Below are 18,554 nucleotides of genomic sequence, written 5' to 3'. Positions count from 1 at the left end.
TGCATTAACCCTTCATTACCCCATATCCCACCGCTACACGGGAATGGGAAGAGAGTGGCCAAGTGCCAGAATAGGCGCATCTTCTAGATGTGCCTTTTCTGGGGTGGCTGGGGGCAGATGTTTTTAGCCAGGGGGGGGGGGGGGAGGCAATAACCATGGACCCTCTCCAGGCTATTAATTTCTGCCCTCAGTCACTGGCTTTACTACTCTGGCGGAGAAAATTGCGCGCGAGCCCACGCCAATTTTTTCCGCCATTTAACCCGTAAATTTAATAGAACGGCCAAATTTTGCATACACACACTACTAACAGTAGTGTGGAATATGCAAAAAAAAAGTGATATGACATGGTTTACTGTATGTAAACCATGTCTCATATCATGTCGGGTTTAGGAAGGAGATAGCAAAAGCCGGTAATTGAATTACCGGCTTTAAAGCTATCTAGCGCTGTATGAAGTAATAATATATATACATATATGTGTCTCACTGACATATATATCTATATATATCTATTCTATGTGTACACATTTATTCTACCTATTCTAATGTAAGCTGTCAGTGTGATTTTACTGTACACCGCACTGAATTGCCGGCTTTTCTCTCTAACACCACTGAGTATTTCTCGCAAGTCACACTGCTGGTCCGTGTGTAATCCGTATTTTTCTGGCTTCCATAGACTTTCATTGGCGTTTTTTTTGCGCAATACGGTGACAAACGCAGCATGTTTCTACGGCCGTAGAAAGCCGTATAATACTGATTAGTAAAATACGGCAGATAGGAGCAGGGGCATAGAGAATAATTGGGACGTTTGTTAGGCGTGTTTTACGGACGTATTTTCTGCACTCATACGTCCGTAAAACTCGCTAGTGTGACTCCAGAGTTTTTGCAGAGTCGAAAGTAAGAAAAGGGCGAATTCTAGAAATGTTTTTGAGGTGCAGATAAGAAGAGCGAGCCAGTGATTGGATGTGGGGGGTGAATGAAAGCTCGGAATCAAGGATGACCCCAAGGCAGTGGGCATGTTGCTTTGGAGTAATGGTGGAACCACACACGGAGATGGCAATGTCAGGCAAAAGTAGGTTAATAGAGGGAGAGAACACGAGGAGTTCAGTTTTTGACAGGTTCAGTTTCAGATAGAGGGAGGACATGATGTTAGAGACAGCGGTAAGACAATCACTGGTGTTTTCTAAAAACATCGGCGTGATAACAGGAGAAGAGATGTATAATTGGGTGTCGTCAGCATAGAGATGGTACTGGAGACCAAATCTACTGATTTTGTCCAATAGGGGCAGTATACAAAGAGAAGAGGAGGGGGCCTAGAACTGATCCTTGAGGAACCCCAACAGTAAGGGGAAGGTGAGAGGAGGAGGAGAACCAGGAGAGAACGGTGTCCTTGAGGCCGATGGAGCGGAGCGTATTGAGGAGGAGCTGATGATCCACAGTATCGAATGCTACGGAGAGATCCAAGAGAATTACCATGGAGTAGTGACCATTAGATTTAGCTGTTATTCGGTCATTAGAAACTTTAGTGAGGGCAGTTTCAGTAGAGTGTAAAGAGCGGAGAGAGCAGGTTGAAAGTTCCTTTTGACACTTGCAATGGTCTTCAATTCAAATCGCATGCAATGCGCAAATTATATTTACAGCAAAATTGGAGCTCAAATTTGGTTGTGTGATAGATTTGGATTCTATTCAAGCAACTCTGCTCATATTGGGTATTAAAACCTACTAAATTACAGAGTGAGTTGTAAATCGATAGCTCAGTCTTGTTTGAAGCTTGGGCACTTCTATATGTGGCATGTGATCCATCGCTGGATACGTATTACATCACATTGTTGTGTTAAGGATTTTTTTCACACCTACCTTGATAGTTGTTAAAGGGGTGTGCTGATATGAAATTAGTATAGTTAGTATGAAAATAAGCAAGTTTGTAAATGACTTAACTTTTTCTATCCTTTTTAGTTTTTCTCCAATGAGAGCTTTTCTTACATTTTCAGCTTGTTGCTCACTTCCCTCTTTGTCAGCTCTTTATCCAGAGCTGCTATCTATTTGCAATCCTGCCAAATCACAAGCCCTTGGCCCTCAGCTTTGTAGTTTCCAGAGCAGTTCTATTTTCTTCTCACTTGATCTGTGCCCTTGTTCAAATGCAGTTTTCTTTATATGCAAATAGTTTGAGTGTTGACTTGAGAACAAGCCACTGATAGTCCCTTAAAGTGTTATGGTACCGTTACACTAAACGATTTACCAACGATCACGACCAGTGATACGACCTGGCCGTGATCGTTGGTAAGTCGTTGTGTGGTTGCTGGGGAGCTGTCGCACAGACAGCTCTCTCCAGCGACCAACGATCCGGGGAAAGACTTCGGCATCGTTGAAACTGTCTTCAACGATGCCGAAGTCCCCCTGCAGCACCCGGGTAACCAGGGTAAACATCGGGTTACTAAGTGCAGGGCCGCGCTTAGTAACCCGATATTTACCCTGGTTACCATTGTAAAAGTTAAAAAAAAAAAAAAAAAAACAGTACATGCTCACATTCTGATGTCTGTCACGTCCCCCACCGGCGTCCACAGGGTTAAAACTGCTTTCGGCAGGAGCGCTGCTAATGCACGCGCTGCTGTCGAGAGCTTCCCTGCACTGACTGTCAGTGCCGGCAGTAACAGCGGTGACGTCACCGCTGTGCTCTGCTTTACGGCCGGCACTGACAGTCAGTGCAGGGAAGCTCTCGGCAGCAGCGCGTGCATTAGCAGCGCTGCTGCCGAAAGCAGTTTTAACCCTGTGGACGCCGGGGGACGTGACAGACATCAGAATGTGAGTATGAACTGTTTTTTGTTTTTTTTTACTTTTACAATGGTAACCAGGGTAAATATCGGGTTACTAAGCGCGGCCCTGCGCTTAGTAACCCGATATTTACCCTGGTTACAAGTGAGCACATCGCTGGATCGGCGTCACACACGCCGATCCAGCCATGACAGCGGGTGATCAGCAATCAAAAAAGGTCCTGATCATTCCCCAGCGACCAACTATCTCCCAGCAGGGGCCTGATCGTTGGTCGCTGTCACACATTACGTGATCGTTAGCGGGATCGTTGCTACGTCACAAAAAGCGTGACGTTGCAACGATATCCTTAACGATATCGTTATGTGTGAAGGTACCTTTACAGTAGTAAGCTGATGCTCAACAGTAGGATGAATTTAGTAAACCAGATTTGTCTGAGTTATGCTCACCCAAAGTCACAAGGCAGTAAAGAGACTGAATAGCTGTGAGCTGCTGGGGATACATGTTGAGACTAACCATATAAGGCTGTGTTCACACGTTACGTTTTTGCTGCAGGTTTTTTTCTGTTGACTTCCCTGGGCCCCCAAAAAGTGCAATTTCTTATTAGGTTTTTGCACTTACTCATTGCTTTCTACTGGTGAAAAAAAGTCGTTTTCTAATTCAGTCACGAGAAAAAAAACAATCTGAGCATATATCTTTCATTTCATTTTGCTAATACTGTGAAACGCAGCTTAAAATTTGGGATAATTACTTTACGGGGGCACCACAGAACATGAAAAGCTGGGATCCAACCTTGACCTCAGAAAGACAAGTATGCACAAAAACAAGACAGCAGAGGCCATATGAAATGGGGATCACCAAACAGCATGGATTTGTGCAAGAACAACACAGCTTTATTAAGGTGAAAACACAGGACAAAAACATTAAAAACATCTAAAAACAATTAGAACAATACCTATAATAAGGCAAATGCCTGTACAAAAAATAAAAAGGGGAAGACATGTAGACATGTATCTCTATCTCCTATATGGACAGCATATTCACAAGGTGCATAAAGTGTATATAGCACATATGAAGGCATTTAATTGCAGCTTAAAATTTGATTAAAAAGGCAGCAAAAATGCAATATGTGAGCATAGGGAATTTTCAAGACTAAAAATTGTGTAAAGGTAATCCTCATCTGAGCTACTCATGGTTTAAGCAGCCATATCTGAAGAGGTCAAGGCTCTGAAAACAGGAGACCAGGCTGCCTTGCGCTCTCTTTGCTTCACTTTCTCTCATAACTTCTATTAAAGTGAACCTGTCACCAGGTTTGGCCGATAAGATACGGCCACCACCTTTCAGGGCGCCTCCCTTCTTCTTATGCATCCCTTCGTCATCCACACAGTCTCCTCAGCACAGCGCTCCTGCGCAGGCATACTTCTCTGCCCTGTCGAGGTCAGACCAAAGTACTGAAGTGCGCATGCGCCAGGGCTCTTTGACCTTTCCTGGCACCTGTGCACTGCAGTACTTTGTTCTGCCCTCAACAGGACAGAGAAGTACGCTTGCGCAGGAGCGCGGTGCCGGGAAGACGCATCATCCACACGAAGCAAGCAGGAGGGCGGCATTGCAAGAATGGAGGCGCTGGACCAAGACCAGCGATGCCCATCGGACTGGACCGTCCTGCAGGTGAGTATAAGTTATTTTTCTTGTCTTACAGGTTGAATTTAGGGCAGATATACAGCATTATAGAATGCTGTATATCAGCCCTGAAAGGTGATGGCCGTATCTTTTATTGGCCAGACCTGGTGACAGATTCCCTTATAAGTTCTAGGACTTAAGAAAACGGCGTAACAGCCCGCTTGACCTCATCCTGCTGTCTGAAAATCAAACAATCCTGTAGAAGAAGTTACTTTCAATCTGGGTGTTTTTCAGCTTTTTTTTTCTGGGGGTTCTTTTTAAATATCCAACTTTTATGATCAGTTTTACTTTTTATTGATGTATTTCTATGGCAGTGAGATGTAATAAATAGAAATGTGAAAATGCCACATGTTATTCCAAGTTTGACACCTGTCCCATTTTGCAGAAAAAATGTCGCATTGCATGTTACCAATTGCTAGTTTCAATGTTAACGTGGTTTTCCCTGCTTACGACATTGTTAACTTATTGGTATTGCACCCCCTATTAATCTGATTTTGATTCCTTTTGAAAACATTTGTAGGTATAAGTAAAGGTCAGCAGTAGAAGACTGGGGGATGGGGTATGACATCACTAAATATTAGCTGGTTTCATCTGCTCCAGTAGCTAAGTGCAAGCGGTGAACAGAGCCATAACAGCACAACTCCCTTCACTGTGTACTGGCATTTACTTGGTATTACAGCTTTGCTTCAATTCTGAAGGAGCTGAGTTGCAGTTGTCGCCTATGACCAGTAAACTATGAACATAGTTGTGCTTTTGTGGCTCTATTCATTGTTAAAGGGGTTGTCCGGTCAAAACCGATATGTCTGCAGACACTGTGTGACTGCAGTCTTATGAATACCCCCAACGCACACACTGTGCAATGTTGGGATTTGCCAGTTTTAGACCCTTGATAGGCGGCTAAGCATCAGTTATACATACCCCCGACTAGTGGACATGGCCTAGCTCCATACACTTGTATAGAGCTGAGGCCGTGTCCTGTCTAGTGACACAGCCGGCCAGTGGCCATGTCTAACTAGAGGGCGCCACCTTGCTCCATACAAGTGTATGGAGAGCGAGGCCAGGGGTTTGTATAACGCATACATAACGTCCGGTTCAGGGTCTGAAACTGGTGAATCCCCGCATTCATAAGTCTGCAGTCATGCAGAGTGACTGCAGACTTATCAGTTTTGACTGGACAGCCCCTTTAACATTAAGGAAGTACAAGAGCCAATAACAGCTGATCAATGTGATCTGACATTGATGCTCTGTCCTGAAGACAAGTCCTCATTAGAAGTCTGAACAACCTCTTTAAACCCTTTTCTGTGTTCAAGTGGTATCAAGACTAGTGGAACGGAATGGGCATCTAGTTGCCCATAGCAACAAATCAGACTTTAGTTGTCATTTCCAATTTTTTTTTTTTTTTTTAGAAAGTAAATACATCCACGTTTGCTTGTTTCACCATTTCTAAAAGTACTAGTCAGACTTTTATTAAAAGAAGTATCGGTAGTTCCTATACAATGTATGGCTTCATGTGGTGCTGGGGTTTTATCAAGTTGAATGACTGCAATATTTGGTTAAATATCGCCAAGTTACCTCTGTTTTTGCAACATCTGCTGGGCTCCATCACAAGGAGAAAAGTTATGAAAAGCCTGTGTTTTAAAACTAGTCTGAAGCTGACAATCCTATATCTAGTGTGCCTGTGTAATTTCATAAACTCATTTAATTAAAATGTTATTGATTGAGTTTGCATATGTTCCCTTATCTTTATATATTGTGCTCTGTTAATTGAATCTGTATTCATTTGGGTGGAACAATGCTGGAGAGAAAAACAAAATGGGAGGGGGTGGGGAAACTAATTGATGGAAGTTTGTTCAAATCCTAAGTCTGATGTAGTCGTTGCTTTTTTCATCTGCAGGTGATTGTTTTTTTCAACGCAGCATGGCTGTGGTCATCCGCTTGCAAGGTCTGCCTATAGTGGCAGGGACCATGGATATTCGGCACTTCTTCTCTGGACTAACCATTCCTGATGGTGGCGTGCATATTGTAGGGGGAGAGCAGGGTGAGGCTTTCATCGTTTTTGCCACCGATGAAGATGCACGACTTGGTATGATGCGCACAGGTGGTACAATCAAAGGGTCAAAAGTGTCACTGTTGTTAAGCAGTAAGACTGAAATGCAGAACATGATTGAACTTAGTCGCAGACGCTTTGAGACTGCAAATGTTGATATCCCACCAGCAAACTCTAACCGCCCTGGGCCTCCACCAAATCCAGCAATGAACACTACCTCTGTAATGAGCAGAGTTAACATGCCTACAACTGTTCCCAATTATAGCAGTCCCCCTACTAGCACAGTCTCTACAGTTGCCACTGCAGTTGATAGCAGTAAGAATGTCACAACTTTCTCAACAGCCAGTGTTGGAAATGCTCCACCAAGTCTAGGTGCACCCTTCTGCAATCCAACATTTACTTCCCCTATGCCCAGTGTTGCTCCTCAGCTGCCTTCTGTGCCACCACCGCCAATCCCTCCAATGCCAACAATACCAACCCTCCCACCAATGCCATCTATACCTCCTATACCTCCTATACCTGTTCCCCCTCCTGTGTCTTCCTTACCTCCTGTTCCCCCCATACCGCCAGTACCACCTGTACCACCGTTGTCTACTCTTCCTCCTTTGACTGGAATACCACCTTTAAATGCACCGCCAGTTGGTCCCTTGCCTACAGGGATGAATGGTTCTGGGTCCCAGATGAATAGTAATATCAACCCATTATTTCTCGGTCCTATAAATCCAATGCCATTGACCTCTCAAAATTTAATGAAACCACCACCACCTCCTCCTCTTAACCATGATGACCCATATGTGGCTCTTCATGGTTTGTCTATCCCTGTATCAGAAAATGATGTAAAGGAATTTCTTCATGGTTTGCGTATAGATGGACTGGTTATTTTGAAAGATCATATGGGTCGCCCAACAGGTGGGGCACTGGTTAAGCTTCTGACTCCACATGATACATATGAAGCTTTGCAACGGAATAGGATGCTATTGGGACAGCGTTTTATTGAAGTTGCCCCAGCGAGTGAAAGACAGTGGGTGATGTCTGGTGGACATGTGGGAAAACATGGGCCAGGACACCATGGGCCAGGACACCATGGGCCAGGACACCATGGGCCTGGACACCATGGGCCTGGACACCATGGGCCTGGACACCATGGGCCTGGACACCATGGGCCTGGACACCATGGGCCTGGACACCAAGGGCCTGGACAACATGGGCCTGGACAACATGGGCCTGGACAACATGGGCCTGGACACCATGGGCCACTGCATATGATGACACCATCAATGGGCAGGTCCAAATCGCCTAGTGGTCGGCGACGTTCCCGTTCTAGGTCCCCACACGAGCGTGGTTTCTGCATTTATTTGAAAGGCCTTCCTTATGAGGCAGAAAACAAACATGTGATAGATTTTTTTAAGAAACTGGACATTATTGAAGACAGCATATATATAGTTTACGCGCCCAATGGTAAAGCAACCGGAGAAGGTTTTCTGGAATTTAGTAATGAGGCAGATTATAAAACTGCACTAAATCGACATAAGCAGTATATGGGCAATCGATTTATTCAAGTACACCCAGTTTCCAAAAGTCAAATGATAGAAAAAATAGAAACCATTCGTAAAAAAATGCAGAGTTTTAATTATGGTGACCATAAAGATTCTGCTCTTGACTTGGAGTTGGATAAGCATAGCCCCAGACTCTGGGCTCATCTTTCAAATTTGCCGTACAGCATTTCTAGAAAAGATGTATTTATGTTCTTTAATCTAGAAGGTATTGCTGTGGATGAGAGCAGTGTACATGTCTTGACAGATAATAATGGCCATGGTTTGGGACAGGCACTTGTTCAGTATAAGAGTGAAGATGATGCTCGTAAATCCGAGCGCCTAAATCGTAAGAAGTTAAATGGGAGAGATGCTTTTTTACGTGTGGTGAATAATGAAGAAAGGAAAGAAATTGAGATCAATCCTCCAATAATAGGCAGGAAGAGTTTCAAAATGCAACACTTTAGTAATATAGCAGAGTCAATTCGTCCCAGTGGTGAAGAATTTTCCTTTATGAACAGTAACATAAATGACAACAATGGTCAGAACTTTCTTATGCCTAGTAAATTTAGTGGACCAAGTAGTAGTACTTTTGCTCCCCCAGTTCCACCACCTGCAATTGGAATTGGATTTGTGGATCCAAGACCACCACCACCACCACCACCTGGAATATCAAATGTGAAAAACCCACCAGTTGATCCTCCAGAATTTGCAAGTGGCCCAAGTCCTTTTAATGTCCCCCCCACAGGATTTGGAGCTGGTCCTCCACCATTTCCAAGTGGACCTTCTAATGCAAATGCCCCTCCTAACTTTAACCCAGCACCACCAAATATACCAGGTAGCCCAAGTGGTATGAATCCCCCTCCTGGTTTTGGTCCAGCAAATTTGCCAGTTAGTGGACCTCCTGGTTTTGGAAATGGGTCTGGAAAACCAGGTCCAACAGTAATTAGGATCCAAAATATGCCTTTCACAGTTACTGTAGATGAAATACTTGATTTCTTTTATGGTTACCAGTTAATACCCGGTTCTGTGTGCTTAAAGTTTAGCGAAAAGGGTATGCCTACTGGAGAAGCCATGGTTGCGTTTGAATCTCGTGATGAGGCAATGGCCGCTGTGGTTGATTTAAATGACCGGCCAATGGGCTCAAGAAAAGTAAAACTTGTTTTAGGTTAACACATTGCTACATATATATTTGAACACACTATATTTTGTATTGTGACTGATGTACATTTACAGGGCAAAGCATCTACATTTTGCAAGTCTGTATAATGTTGACTTAGGTAAAATGTATAATGTATTTGCAGAATAAATCAATGTTTAGTAGAAGCTTTGGTTATTTCTACACCTGATGAGACAACTGTTGGTTGTTTTTTACTTGTCTTTCTGCCAGTGTTGTTTCTGATTTAGGCACATTTTCTTTTACGTTCAAATGTATTGTTTGCCGAACATTTTGCGGGAACAAAAGTAAATATTATAATTTTGAGAAATGTATGGATAATGCTGACTTGTTTTGTTATACATGCAATAATGCTCATTACCAAAATGCTGCCTAAAATGTTGCAAATGAGGTTACTGTACAGCAGAAATAACTTCCTGTGTTCTGGAATACAAACTTTGCCACAAGCTTCTCAGTGTGAATACATAAAGCGTTTTTTTTTTTCCTTTTAATTTTCTGTAACTGTTACTTTGTGGAGACCTAATACTACATTGAGCCTGTTTAATGCTGTTCTGTTGAGTTGAACACTTTGTAAAAAGAACAATCTGCTTTTCTAATTTGCTATCAGTCTTGCCTTTTGAATGCTGAATGGGCAAGACATAAGTGAATGAGTTGGTGGCAAAACTTTTATTCCATTGGTTTGCAAAATAAAACGCTTAATGGGAACCTGACAGTACATGCAGTTCTAGCTGTGGACACCATGTTATAGAGCATGAAAAGCTGCACAGATTAATGTGTATGTATGTGGGAAAAGATTCATTGTAACTTATAATTTTAGATCCCTGTTTGTTTCACTGCTTAAAGGTTTCCCCAAAATCGAAGGTGAGCTAAGCCCACCGGCATCAGGGGCTTATCTACGGCATTCTGGAATGCTGTAGATAAGCCCCCGATGTATCCTGAAAGATAAGAAAAAGAGGTTAGATTATACTCACCCAGGGGCGGTCCCGCTGCGGTTCCGTTCCGATAGGCGTCGCGGTCCGGGGCCTCCCATCTTCTTACGATGACGTCCTCTTCTTGTAGTCATGCTCCGGCGCAGGCGTTCATTGTCTGCCCTGAGGGCAGAGCAAAGTACTGCAGTGTGCAGGTGCCGGGAAAGGTCAGAGAGGCCCAGCACCTGCGCACTGCAGTAGTTTGCTCTGCCCTCAACAGGGCAAAGTACGCCTGCGCCGGAGCCGCAGCGTGAAGACAAGAAGAGGGCGTCATCGTAAGAAAATGGGAGGCCCCGGACCGCGACACCCATTGTACCGGGACCACACCTCGGTGAGAATAATCTAACCTCTTTTCTCATTTTTCAGGCTACATTGGGGGCTTATCTATAGCATTCCAGAATGCTGTAGATAAGCCCCTGATGCTGGTGGGCTTAGCTCACCGTCAATTTTGGGGGTGATAGGTTCCTTTTTAAAGTGAAGCTATCGTCAAAGGATGACGGATTGTTTAAATCGGGTTTTTGTGTTTTAAATTCTTCTAAAAAAACGGCAATGGGTTTTTTATGCATTGCACTGGCTCTTGGAACATTTTTTTTTTTAGACTTTTACATCTTGTTGCTTCAGGAAACAACATATAGCCACAATGGGCAGACCTCAGCATCATCTTTTGTATTGATATATCAGAGCCTGTGAATAGGACATTAAAGGGACTCTGTCACAGAATGACTGTGCAAACGAAGTCCAGCTGCTTGGTGCATCACGCCATGGCCACATATTTAAATACACCTTCCCAGTTGCTTATTTTTGCTCATTCTCCACCCCCACTTCTTTGACAGTTTTGGCTTCATAGAGCCAGAGGAGGGTGGAGATAGATTAAAAACCAAGCGGGTCGGAAGGTGTGTATATAAATGATTAGCCCTGCTGTTAAGCACAGAGCGCCTGTACTTGGTTTGAACGGTCATTTTGTGCTGACAGTCCCTTTTAAGAGAGAGCAGTGTCAGTTTTGACATTGCCAATTGTGAATGTTGGTGTGTATAGAGGGGTTATCTTCCATTCTAATTATGTCTCTGCTGATAAGCGAAAACGTTGTCCTGAAAGGACAAGAAAGGAGTCTAAACAGTCCTAATGGTTAATATAAAAATTGCAAGATTACCATTTTTTTAAGATTGTGATCTGAAAATGCAAATTTTTGAAATGCATATAACCCCTTATTTAAATGGGTTTTGTGATGATCACTTCCTTTTGGATAGATCTCTCTATTAGATATACGGTATACATCTCAGTCATACTGGATCACACTTCTACCTCTGTATGCACAGTCATAAAGGCAAGACTGTCAATCACTGACTCAACGCTGCCAACTGGACTTCTAAACACAGCTAGAGCGGGGATGTAAATTTAATAAAGTTGGTGAATCTTTTACAAAACTATACATGAGTGTTTAACTGCTCTTTATAATATGCTGTCCGTAGATCGGAGATCATGTACAACTTGACAAGTTCCTATAAGATTTGTATTTCCTCTTGGTGAAGGTTTGAGTACAAGGTGGAGTCTGCTTTGGTTTTCTATTGAGAAGATTGTACAGATTGAAGGAAGAGGGGCTTATCACTTTTCCTCTATACAGCTCACGTGATGCTTTGCAACGTATCAAGTGGATTTGCTGCCCAAAAGTTGACATCTGAATGAGAAATGTGCATTGATCAAAATTGTACCTGGTTTAATAAATGTTATATCCTTAAGTTGCACAGCATGGCTGTTCATGATGTTTACTGTCTAGATATCTCGTGTGCTGTGATTCATTTTGGAGTAACATCTTGATTTAAGTGACCATCGTAATGTTCATGATTCCAATGACTTCCTTTTTCAAGTGACATTTTATAGCTTGCAGAAGTGGTTACAAAGAACAAAATGCATAACTTTGTGATTTCTAGCTGTTTCAGAGCGAAGTGTGTAAAAATATCTGTATTTAAAAGGTTGCATGTGTGGAATTCGATACTGAGAAATGTTTTGTTAAATGTTTTGAATCCTCAATAATGCGTCATTTTACTTTTAGTATCTTACACTCAAATATGGAATATATCTGCTTTATACTCCAGTACTGGTTGAATTCTGGGTTTTAAAAAAATACTGATTTTGTAAATATATAAAATGTGAAATAAAGTGTTTTTGTTGTTTGTTTTTTTCCCCTTGGGGGGAGAGTGGTTCTGTTTGACATGCAGATGAGTATAAAATTTGTTTGGTGTTCCTGACCAGCAGTATGAAACATTTAAATAAAGGTATGATAGGTGTGGGTTTTTGTTTTCCCTTTATTGTAAATTTAGAAAAAACTTGCAAAATGCTTTTCTTAAAACAAAAAAAAATTGTCATTTTGCCTTGTATTGGGTTTGAATGCTTTCCAGATGGCTTCAATTGGATTTTTGTTTCAAATGTATAAAAACTAGATACAGAAACCTGACCTGCACAATATGTTTTGCTGCAGCTCTAAAGAAAAATTGTGACATCATTGGGTCTTTGGACTTGCTATATAAGAAAAAACATTTATGCTATGCGCACACGTTGCGGATTTGCTTGCTGAAATATCAACGTGGTTTCTGCATCTCATGGCAGAAAGTGCAGTGGAAATTCCACGCCGTTTTATGTAGATTTTATGCAGTTTTTCAAATCCATAGCGCTAAATAAAGATATATAGAGAGAGAGAGAGAGAGAGATACAGTGCCGGCAAAAAAAAATCTTTACAAGTTCAATGAAACCACAAAATCTTAATATTCAAGTGGTTTCAAGTGTTTTATTGTGGATATTTTATTATAATTAGTATTTTGTCATGTCACCCTTACATTTTATCACCATCTGCAGTCGTTTAGGCATGGATTCTGCAAGGCTAGCTAAGTATGTGGAGTCCATGTTTACCCACAGTGTCTTCAGCACCTCCTTTAGTACTGTATATTTTGGGTCATACCGTGACACGGTACTCGGACGACGCACAACCTTTGAGCCTCCCCTGAGCAGCCTGAAAGTGCTCTCATCACTAAACATCACTTTCTTCCACTCTTCAGATGACCAATCTTGATATTTCTTACAAAAGACAAGCCTTTTCTTCTTCATTGCTGCTGTGAGCAGGGGCTTCTTTGCCGCACGGCAACTTGGTAGACCCAGGTCCTTCTGCAGGCGATGACGAATTGTCCTAGTTGCGATGTTCTGGAGGAGCATAGGGTACTTGTTTTTTAGTTCAACGGCAGTTATAGAAGGATGTGACATCACTTCACGCTTCAGAAGCTTATCAGTCCTTGGTGAAGTCTTCTTACGTGCGCCAGAGCCTGACTTCCTCTGCGGTACCATCCCAGGAGGCAATGATGCCGCCGACCGCTTCAGTTGATAAATTGCTTCTCTTGACACTCCCAGATCTCTAGCTACAGCAATCACCGAATCCCCTTTCTCGAGCAGAGTCAAGGCACGGGATTTCTCTTCCATTTTAAGCTTCTTTCGTCCCATTGTGGGAGATAATAAACTGAGGGAGAAAATAAAAGGCTGCCTAATAGCAAAACTGGCTGGGCTGCACATAACAACCAATCAGAGTGCAGCTTTCGCTTAGCCAGAGAGGTGAAAACTGAGCGTTGATTGGTTGATATTTGCAACAAAGCCAGCTTTAATATTAGACAGTTTTTTATTATCTCCCCCATTGTGTACACTTTTAAAAAGTGAAATTATGATGTGGATTTTACATGTAAAGTTTTTTTTTTTGCTGCGCAAGTGTAAAGATTTTTTTTTTACCGGCACTGTATCTAGGTATAGATATCTAGATAGATATATATTGTAATTTCCTTGTTAACCCCTTAATCCCATATGACTTACTATCCCGTCAAGGTGACCTGGGACTTAATTCCCAGTGATGGGATAGTACGTCATATGCGATCTGACAATCGCAGCTGACATCCGGTACTATGTGCCAGGAGCAGTCACGGACCGCCCCTGGCACATTAACCCCCGGCACACTGCGATAAAACATGATCGCAGTGTTCCGGCAGCATAGGGAAGCATCGCACAGGGAGGGGGCTCCCTGAGACCCTCGGAGCAATGTGATGTGATCGCGTTGCTCCAAGGGTCTCCTACCTCCTTCTCCCTGCAGGCCCCGGATCCAAAATGGCCGTGTGGCTACATCTGGGTCCTGCAGGGAGGTGGCCTACCAGCGCCTGCTCAGAGCAAAATATTCACATGTGTAAAAATAAATAAATAAAAAAAATTCCTAAATAAAGAAAAAATATATATATTGTTCCCATAAATACATTTTTTATAATAAAAATGTACACATTTAGTATCGCCGCGTCCGTAACGACCCCACCTATAAAACTGTCCTGCTAGTTAACCCCTTCAGTGAACGCTGTTAAAAAACAAAACAAAAAAAAGCGGCAAAAAACTATTTATCACACTGCCGAACAAAAAGTGGAATAACACGCGATCAAAAAGACGGATATAAATAAACATGGTACCGCTGAAAACATCTTGTCACGCAAAAAACGAGCCACCATACAGCATCATCTGGGAAAAAATAAAAAAGTTAGTGTCATCAGAATAAAGCAATGCAAAAATAATTATTTTTTTCTATAAATTAGTTTTTTTCTTATAAAAGCGCCAAAACATAAGCAAATGATATAAATGAGGTATCGCTGTAATCGTACTGACCCGAAGAATAAAACTGCTTTATCCATTTTACCAAACAAGGAACAATATAAACCCCCCCCCCCCCCAAAAAAAAAGAAAGAAGTAATTCAGGAATCGCTTGTTTTTGGTCATTCTGCCTCACAAAAATCTGAATAAAAAGCGATCAAAAAATGTCACATGCCCGAAAATGTTACCAATAAAAACGTCAACTCGTCCCGCAAAAAGCAAGACCTCACATGACTCTGTGGACCAAAATATGGAAAAATTATAGCTCTCAAAATGTGGTGACACAAAATATTTTTTGCAATAAAAAGCGTCTTTTAGTCTGTGATGGTTGCTAATCATAAAAATCCGCTACCCCCCGCTCTAAATAGTCAATCAAACCCCCCTTCATCACGCCACATCAGTTAGAGAAAAATAATAAAATAAAATGAAATGCATTTATTTCCATTTTCCCATTAGGGTTAGGATTAAGGTTAGGGTTTCCACTGTTTGGAAAGCCCCTGATGTGCCTAAACGCGACATGGCGTCACATTTCAATTCCAGCCAATTCTGCGTTTAAAAAGTAAAACGGTGCTCCTTCTCTGCTGAGCTCTCCCGTGCGCCCAAACAGGGGTTTACCCAAACATATGGGGTATCAGCGTACTCAGGACAAATTGGACAACTTTTGGGGTCCAATTTCTCTTGTTACCCTTGGGAAAATAAAAATTTGGAGGGCTAAAAAAATATTTTTGTGGGGAAAAAATGATTTTTTATTTTCACGGCTCTGCTTTATAGTGTAGTGAAACACTTGGGGGTTCAAAGTTCTCACAACACATCTAGATAGTTCCTTGGGGGGTCTAGTTTCCAATATGGGGTCACTTGTGGGGGGTTTCTACTGTTTAGGTTTAGGGGCTCTGCAAACGCAATGTGACGCCTGCAGACCAATCCATCTAAGTCTGCATTCCAAATGGCGCTCCTTCCCTTTCGAGCTCTGCCATGTGCCCAAACGATGGTTCCCCCCACATATGGGGTATCAGCGTAATCAGGACAAATTGGACAACTTTCTCAAGGACCTCTATGGTTACAATGGAGACGCATCGCCGACCCCCGATCATGTGACGGGGGTCGGCGATGACGTCATTTCCGGCCACCCGGCCGGATGCGGTAGTTAAATGCCGCTGTCTGCGTTTGACAGCGGCATTTAACTAGTTAATAGGTACGGGCAGATCGCGATTCTGCCCGCGCCCATTACGGGCACATGTCAGCTGTTCAAAACAGCTGACATGTCCCGGCTTTGGTTCGGGCTCACCGCGGAGCCCTGCATCAAAGCAGGGGATCTGACCTCGGACGTACTATCCCGTCCGAGGTCAGATAGGGGTTAAACATTCCAAAAATTCCTGTGAAACACCTGAAGGGTTAATAAATTTCTTGAATGTGGTTTTGAGCACCTTGAGGGGTGCAGTTTTTAGAATTGTCACACTGGGTTATTTTCCATTTTATAGACCCCTCAAAATAACTTCAAATGAGATGTGGTCCCTAAAAAAAAAAAATGGTGGTGTAAAAATGAGAAATTGCTGGTCAACTTTTAACCCTTAACTCCCTACCCCCAAAAAACTTTGGTTCCAAAATTGTGCTGATGTAAAGAAGACATGTGGGAAATGTTACTTATTAAGTATTTTGTGTGACATATCTCTGTTATTTAAGGGCATAAAAATTCAAAGTTGGAAAATTCTGAAATTTTCAAAACTATTGCCAAATTTCCATTTTTTTTGCAAATAAACGCAAGTTTTATCGAAGAAATTTTATCACTATCATGATGTACAATATGTCACGAGAAAACAGTGTCAGAATCATCAGGATCCGTTGAAGCGTTCAAGTTATAACCTCATAAAGGGACAGTGGTCAGAATTGTGAAAATTGGCCCGGTCATTAACATGCAAACCACCCTTGGGGCTTAAGGGGTTAAACCTCTTCAGCCAGATACCCTCATTAATAAATACACACACACACACACACACACACACACCAGCCTATATAGGAGCATTAACATAATTAACCTACATATGCTGTAACAAAAAAGCAACTGTCAGAAATCTGCGTGAAATGCAATATCTTTTTATTTTAAAAAAAATTGCTTAGGCTCCTGCATAATTTTAATAACCAGTAAAGGGTAAACCGATGGCTGAGGGCAGATGTTAATATTCTGTGAAGGAGCCAATAGCCAAATATTCCCAGGCTATTAATATCAGCTCACATCTGTTTGCTTAGCTTTTACTGGCTAGTTTACAGGGGAACCCTAGAAGAAAATTGATGTGGGATTCCCCTATGAAATTGAACCAGCAAAGGCTAGGCAGACAGCTGCAGGCTTATATAGCCTGGGAAGGGGTCATGGTTATTGCATCCCCCCAAAGCTAAAAACATCTGCTATCAGTCGTACCAGAAATGGTGCATCTTATAGGTATGCCAATTCTGGCACTTAACCTTGCTCTTCCCACTTGCCCTGTAGCGGTGGCAAGTGGGGTTCATATTTGTGGGGTTGATGTCACCTTTGTATTGTCAGGTGATATCAAGCCCACAGGTTAGTAATGGAGACACCTATCACGAGTCCTATGTTATATCACCATGTTATGTCATATCTATAATATAACGCTGGGAGCGTCACTCTGTCCGAAGCCTTTATAGACTGCTCAAGCGCCGGCGCAGTCTGGGCCTCAGAGTGATGCTCCCAGGAGATTGCAGTATGCGTAAACACTGAATGCACACCGCGATCTCCACCGGAGAGTCAGGGACCGCCAGGAGGGTAAGTATATTCACCTGTCCCCCGTTCCAGTGCTGCATGCGGCTCCATCTCCCGGGTCCTCTGCTGTGACGTTCAGAGGGCGCGATGACGCGCTTAATGCGCGCCGGCGCCGCCCTCTGACTGAACAGTCACAGCCAGAGGAGCCGGAAGATGGCGGCGCGCAGCGCTGGAACGGGACAGACAGGTGAGTATAGCAAGTGCTAGGGGCCTGAGCTAGCGGTGACTCCACCTGACCCCCACAGCGCGCCGGTGTCCCCGCCTGCTCAGGCCCCCAGCACTCGGCGCCCAGCGACGATAGGTGAGTATGGTATTTTTATATATATATATATATATATATATATATATAGCAGCAGCAGCATGCGGGCCATATATAATGGAGCATCTTATGGGGGGCATATAATACAATGGTGGCGCAGGATGGTAGCAGCACATGACAGAACGGGGGCGCAGGATGGCAGCAGCACATGACAGAATGGGGGCGCAAGATGGGAGCAGCACATGACAGAACAGGGGTGCAGGATGGGAGCAGCACATGACAGAATGGGGGCGCAAGATGGGAGCAGCACATGACGGAACGGGCGCAGGATGGGAGCAGCACATGACAGAACGGGGGCGCAGGATGGGAGCAGCACATGACAGAACGGGGGCGCAGGATGGCAGCAGCACATGACAGAACGGGGGCGCAGGATGGGAGCGCAGGATGGCAGCAGCACATGACAGAACGGGGGCGCAGGATGGGAGCAGCACATGACAGAATGGGGCGCAAGATGGGAGCATCACATGACAGAACGGGGGCACAGGATGGCAGCAGCACATGACAGAACGGGCGCAGGATGGGAGCAGCACTTGACAGAAGGGGGCGCAGGATGGCAGCAGCACATGACAGAACGGGCGCAGGATGGGAGCAGCACATGACAGGATGGGGACGCAGGATGGAGCAGCACATACC

The 18,554-nt window shown here is 43.4% G+C and overlaps 1 protein-coding gene across 5 annotated transcripts in view; it reads left to right on the top strand.

Annotated features, from left to right (window-relative positions):
* The window catches only part of RBM12 (RNA binding motif protein 12), a 99,001-nt gene that overhangs the window by 15,692 nt on the left and 64,755 nt on the right, over positions 1-18,554 (top strand). For 2 of the 5 annotated variants that reach the window (XR_011318403.1, XR_011318402.1), the window contains exon 3: positions 6,341-6,484. Coding sequence is in view for 2 of the 5 variants with exons in the window: in XM_069751993.1 (XP_069608094.1) it covers positions 6,364-9,198 (2,835 nt within the window). In the remaining 3 variants the exon portion in view is untranslated. Of the gene's footprint in view, positions 1-6,340; positions 9,352-18,554 lie in introns of those variants that run through there. The other 3 variants (XM_069751993.1, XM_069751994.1, XR_011318401.1) reach the window with 2 other exon arrangements.

This window comes from Ranitomeya imitator, chromosome 2 (genome assembly GCF_032444005.1).
Source record: "Ranitomeya imitator isolate aRanImi1 chromosome 2, aRanImi1.pri, whole genome shotgun sequence".
Classification (NCBI taxonomy): domain Eukaryota; kingdom Metazoa; phylum Chordata; class Amphibia; order Anura; family Dendrobatidae; genus Ranitomeya; species Ranitomeya imitator.
Note: the sequence above shows the minus strand (reverse complement) of the source record. Positions and strands in the feature narration are given on the sequence as shown.